A 6,615-nucleotide genomic window follows, 5' to 3' on the forward strand; every position below is an offset into this window, starting at 1 on the left:
TATTTTCTTTTTACTTGTTGTTTTCACATTACATGAATTTGTGTTGGTACTTTTTTTTTTTTTTTGGTCGAAGATATCTGTAGGCCGCACGCAACACATCAGTCCACTCTAGAAAGAATCATACCAATTTATATATTGTATTAACTTAGGATTTTTCTTAATAATTCCATGGCGTGTTTGAACCGTGATTATCGTGTTGCGCCCAAAATTGCATATCCAATTTTCAGAAAATTTATAAATTGTGTGAACTATGTAGAATCTCCTTTTGACTTGACTTATTAGACTTGTGAGTACTGTAAGTAAGCACGTGGGTGAGCAACTAATGCTTTCAATGTGGGTCCTTTTTAATTTACTACATCCATCCATCCATCCATGGGCCATGGGGAAAGGGCTAGCCCATCTTCTTCTGCACACAGTTCACACATTTTCTCACACAAATAAGCTCAGGTATTTAACCACAGAATCATGGAGCTCATAAGCTAACAATCATCATCCTCGTTATCAATATTCATGTGTTTAACCTCTTCTTCTTCATTGGGCTTCTTTCTAAATCTCAGAACCAGTTAATAATGCACAGCTGTTTCTGTGTGTTAAGGTTCTCAGTAAAGGCCCTTTCACATTTTCATCTAAAAAGTTGCAACCTTTTTCCCAGAAAAAGTTAAAGGGAAGAGGAAAAAGTTAATTTTTTGTGCTTGACTTTTCAGGTTTTAAGCTTCCTCTTGCTTTTTCTCCATCACTTCTTCTCTACATTCGTCTTGCACTAAGTTTATCTTGTTTCTTTTTATCATCCTGATCAGGATTTCGATTGAAGGTTAGTGTTTTCCTTAAAAGGCAAAAAAAAAGGTCCAATTTTTGAGCGTGATTGAGCCTGTGTTTGGTGTTTTTCTCTTGATTACGAAGTCAAGCTGAAGTTACAATTTTTCTGGTAGATGTCGAAAGAAGCTTCTGATCTGAGATGAGTTTCTTAAAAAGTGAAGAAATTGGCTTGCCCTAAGCTCAAAAGGGGTTTGATGATGGCCTATGTGAAGATTATTAGTGTTCTTAGTTTCCTGCTTTTGGGCTTTAATGGTCTCAGCCATTCTGAAAGGCCTTCTGTTGTTAACATTGGTGCTGTTCTAACTTATGATTCTCTCATCGGCGGAGTCGCAAAGGCCGCGATCGAGGCTGCAGTCGCCGATATCAATGCAGATGAGACTGTTCTTCGCGGAACCCGGCTGAATCTTATAATGCAGGACTCTAATTGTAGTGCTTTTATTGGATCCATTGCAGGTAAATCCATCTGAGTCTTTTTCTTTCTGTGTTTGACGAGAATTTATAGTTGTCTATATGTGTCAAGTTGGATTACTCTTTCAGTTTAGTATCTTTACGGCTTCGTAAACAGATTGTAGTATGCTGATTAACAAATGTACTAGTTGAAGTGGTTTAGCAAATTTTGTAGTATATCTAGTTCCCGTGTTTTGCATCGTGTTTTCAGACGCTGTTGCTGCATCATAACAATGTTTGCTGTTTCCAGCACTTAGAGTTCTCGAGGAGGAGGCAATAGCCATTATCGGGCCGCAATCCTCAACAATAGCTCACATGATATCATCTCTCTCTAATGGCCTCCAAATACCACTTGTATCCTTCTCAGCTACCGATCCGACCCTCTCCTCTCTCCAGTTTCCGTTCTTCGTCCGCATGACACCTAGTGATTCTTATCAGATGGCCGCTATGGCCAATTTAATTGATTATTATGGGTGGAGACAAGTAATTGCGATTTTTTACAGACGATGAGTATGGCAGAAATGGAATAAATTCTCTAGATGACGAGCTCGCAGAAAGATTGTCAAAGGTCCACAAGATTGCTTTACCAGCAAGTGCTTCGGAAGATAAAATCTTGGATTTGCTGAAAAAATCAATAATAATTGGACCAAGAGTTTATGTTGCACATGTTAATCCAGATTCCGGTCTTAAGATCTTCTCCATTGCCCAAAATCTTGGAATGATGAGCGATGAGTATGTTTGGCTCGCAACAGATTGGCTTTCTACGGCTTTAGAAACATCCAAAACTGTTAATTTTGATTTATTGAGTGACCTTCGAGGAGTAGTTGGTTTTCGCCCGCATATCCCAAACTCGAAAGTGAGAAGTGCTTTTATATCAAGATGGAGAGATTTGCAGCGAAAGGGGGGAATTAGTGCTGAACTAAACGCTTATGGCTTTTACGCGTATGATTCAGTTTGGGCCGTTGCTCATGCGGTTGATGAATTTCTCAATGAGTTTGGAAATATAACATTTTCTTCGAACAACGCGCTAAGTTCTGCAAAAGGAAAGATGCAACTTGACAAGCTCCGAACGTTCGATGGCGGGAACCTGCTGCTTAAGAAATTACTGCTGTTGAATTTCAGCGGCTTATCTGGCCCAGTCAAATTCGATAGCAATAAGAATCTCGTAGGCAGTACATATGAAATTATAAACATAAACAGCGCACAGATCCAAACAATTGGATACTGGTCTAATTATACAGGCTTGTCTATTTCTTTGCCTGATACTATGCACGGGAACAATAAGAGGGATCTAAGAATGAGTAAGAGACTTGGAAATACTACTTGGCCTAGTGGAAAGACAGAAACGCCGCGTGGTTGGGTCGTCGCAGATAGTGAAAGGCCACTACGGATTGGAGTTCCTTATAGAGCCAGCTATACTGAGTTTGTAGGAGTAGAAAAAGAAAATCACACAGTTAATGGATATTGCATTGAGGTATTTAATGCTGCAACTCGATTGATTCCGTATGATGTCTCGCATCAGTTTGTGCCAGTTGGTGATGGACGGTCGAACCCAAACTATGATGAGCTTGTGAGAATGGTTGTTGAAGATGTAAGTACAAAATTCTATCACCTCAGTTTTGGACTTTGTTGCTTTTATGATTTTCTGGGGGTAAATTATGCAACTGGCGACTGAACTTATGGCAAAATTTCACTCGGTTTACTAAAACTTAGTTTGTTGCAGTTGATGTGCCGAACTTCTATTTCTGTTTTGATTAGATCGCAATGGTAAACTCTGTTTAATTCCCTCAATTGAAGATGATGTGGAAGGTAAATTAGCTTCGACTTAGTCTCCGACTTAAGGAAATTAAGCAGAGTTTGACTGAGGGATCTGGTTGAGGTAGGATTTTCGGTCATCAACTGCCCAATTTTTTCATCAGTAAGATAATAAAGATGAAAGAAATTTCAGGTCATTGATGCAGCTGTCGGGGATGTTGCAATCGTCACAAACCGGACCAAAATTGCTGACTTCACCCAGCCTTATATCTCTACGGGCCTAGTCATAGTGGCTCCATTGAAAAGTATAAAATCGAATGCTTGGGCTTTCCTCAGGCCTTTCACGATTAGGATGTGGTGCGTGACTTTTGCATTTTTCTTCATGATTGGGATGGTTATTTGGCTGCTCGAGCATCGGGTGAATAGCGATTTTCGGGGCCCACCCAAGAGGCAGTGCATCACCATGCTCTTGTAAGATATTTACAGTACTAGACTCATGCATGTTATTATGGAAGCTTCAGTATGTCTATCTTATTTTAATTCTACTTTCGTTAAGCTTTACTGGCAGTTATTGATGTTAGCTGCGCTGTCGTACTGCCTATACTTTGGTAAATTGGGAGTCTAGTTGTATTCATTTTTTTTCTTTTAAATGTTCCATTATAGTTACGAAAAAAAAAAGAACTGCAACTGCAATTAGCACCTTGTCTTGTAGTTTGTGAAGATTTGTGCTAAAAAGATTTATTATGTTTTTTTAAAAGAATTTAAGCATCTAATATGTCTATATTTTCCTTAACAGGTTTAGCTTCTCGACGCTCTTCCACTCACAGCGTAAGTGAATTTACTCAAATCATTCTCAACAACTAATAATAGTCCAGTAGAATCATTATGCAGATAACTGACGAGATTATGCACAATAACATTACGTTGTTTTGTTTTTGTTTCAGAAGAAGATACTTTGAGCACGCTTGGCCGATTCGTCATGACGACATGGCTATTTCTCCTTATGGTTATCACATCGAGCTATACAGCAAGCTTAACATCATTTTTCACCGTTCAACAGTTGTCGTCTCCAATGAAAGGAATTGATAGTCTAATAGCAAGTAATGCGCCTATTGGTTATCAAACTGGGTCTTTCGCTCGAAGTTATCTTATAGACGGTCTTGGTGTCCATCCTTCGAGGCTCGTTGCTCTCGGATCTCCTGAAGCTTATGAAGAAGCATTAAAACTCGGGCCTAAAAGTGGCGGTGTAGCGGCAATTGTCGATGAGCTTCCGTATGTCGAAATATTTTTGTCGAAGACAAGTGGGTTTGACATAATTGGACAGCCATTCACCAGAAGTGGATGGGGATTTGTAAGTTAATTCTTTTATTATATATGAATATTTGTTGCATGGTACCCTGCAAATCACCTATTTACGTATACATCTCGACAAAATTTGAATTTCGTATATGCCCTTCAAAAACTTGATTTGTTGTACATGCATAATTTTGCATACAAAACTACCCCTCTTTAAAATAGTTTCTCTGTTACAAAATGAACTCCCTCCAATGAATTGGAGTAAGATGAGGGCGTTTTCAAAGAAACTGGAATTTGTTCTTATACATGAAAATCCATATTTTATATTGGTACATGGATTATTACATTATCGTTTTCATTGTCGATAATTAAGTACTTTGCACTTTTCGCTAATAGGCGTTTCGAAGAGATTCTCCCCTTGCAGTTGACATGTCGAGAGCAATCTTAGAACTTTCTGAAAGCGGAGAACTCCACAGAATTCACAAGAAGTGGTTTTGCAAGACAAACTCATGTGCTGCGCAGGGAAGCGGGAATTCTGAGCCAGACCAGCTGCACTTGAGCTGCTTCTGGGGGCTATTTCTGGTTTGTGGGGCAGCTACTATTATTTCTCTCCTCTTTTTTCTTCTACGGTCGATTCGGCAATTCATTCGCTATCGGATAAAACATAGAGATCCTGCATCAGATACTGAGCTATCAAAGAGGGGCTGTTCTCAAGCCATTTATAGCTTCTTCAATTTCATTGATGAGAGAGAAGAAGCCATAAAAGCCATTTTCAGGCAGCAGCAGCAGCAGCAGCAGCAGCAGCAGCAGCAGCAGCAAAGCACTTCTCAGCCTCAGAAAAGCTGATTGTGCTGTTACTAGTTCCACCTTTCTCTGTTTGTAGAACATAAGAGGAAGTTAATATGTAGCTTGTAATTTACTTCTTGTAACGTAAATCATATATATTTTCCGTGATGGTTAAAGCCATTTCGCGACTTATTTAGCAGTGTTAAGGTTGGTAACTGGTGCCAAATATGTAAAAAAAAAATTTCTGTTGCTAGAACTCATGTGATTGTGCCAAAAGCTCTAGAATTTTTCTGTTCAAAATTTTAGCTTTCCTTCGCTTTATGAGTTGGGATTATCTTTGATTTGATCATTACTTGTCCATAAGATAAGACATGAATAAGTTGGCATGGTTTAGGACGCTGTTTGGTTGCATGTAAATGAGGCCAAAAATAAGTTTTTTGCACTAAAATTGAGATCTATACGTCTTTGTCTCCTGCAAAACAGTTTTATGTATTTTACAGAGAAACTCTTTTTATGTATGTCCTGAATTCATATTATACTAAAATAAATACCAATAAATGTCATTTTTTTGGAAAAAAAAAATCTCTCTTTTTCAAATTGTTTTTAAGAGATTTTACGCAGAATCAGTAACAAAAAATTGCCACAAGTCTACTTGACTTTGCTTTCAAAAAGAAGTCAACTGCCACCAGCAAACTACCATTAACACAAGGGAAAACTTCAAATATCACCCATGTGGTTTCACACATTCTCACTTTAGTATTCTGTTGTTCAAAGCGTATCAATTTAGTATTCTCTGGTTTCATTTTTATTTCTTTTATTATCGATTTCACTAATTTTTTTCGTTAAATTAGTGACAAAGTTAAAACTAAAAGGTATTAAAGTGAATATTCGATAAATTTATGTAGAGTATCTGAAACTTTTTGTATACAATTTAACAAAATATTAACGGAGAAGCTCACGAAAAGATAAAAATGAAATCACAGGACATGAACTTGATATACTTTAAACTACATGGTACTAAAGTGAGAACGTGCGAAACCACAGAGGTGGTATCTGAAGTTTACCCTTAACATAAACTACTTAAAAAAAAAAAGACCATTAACGTATAAAAAGAGGTCATCCACCATTATAATAAACTACTTAAAAAAGAAAGACCATTAACATATAAAAAGAAGTCAACTACCATTAACATAAACTACTTAAAAAAAAAAAGAAAAGAGCATTAACATATAAAAAGAAGTCAAATTCGCATTAAGCTACCATAAAGATAGAACTCCACCAAAAAGAAGCCGCATTTTTCGCACTAAACTACCACAAAATAGACGACTTGCAAAATGGGGTCAAATGAGCACTAAATTCACACATCACTATCACCATCATAGATATTCCCTTGTCCGAGATTTTTTTGAAGTAACGATCAAAATTTGAGAACAAATTTCTACGATTGGATTTGTCTATTGTACATTCGCTCCAAAATGACACCATCATGTTGCATTTTAAAGATTGTGTGGGTAG

General features: G+C 37.5%; 1 protein-coding gene across 1 annotated transcript; it reads left to right on the forward strand.

The window, feature by feature from the left end:
- LOC109725169 (glutamate receptor 3.7-like) lies at positions 432 to 5,358 on the forward strand. Its single transcript, XM_020254259.1, is given in 8 exon segments — positions 432 to 447; positions 930 to 1,269; positions 1,514 to 1,758; positions 1,760 to 2,854; positions 3,212 to 3,489; positions 3,815 to 3,846; positions 3,963 to 4,369; positions 4,711 to 5,358. Coding segments are annotated over 7 exon segments (2,766 nt in total). The 5' UTR covers positions 432 to 447; positions 930 to 1,010; the 3' UTR covers positions 5,161 to 5,358.

Source organism: Ananas comosus, linkage group 19, assembly GCF_001540865.1.
Source record: "Ananas comosus cultivar F153 linkage group 19, ASM154086v1, whole genome shotgun sequence".
Classification (NCBI taxonomy): domain Eukaryota; kingdom Viridiplantae; phylum Streptophyta; class Magnoliopsida; order Poales; family Bromeliaceae; genus Ananas; species Ananas comosus.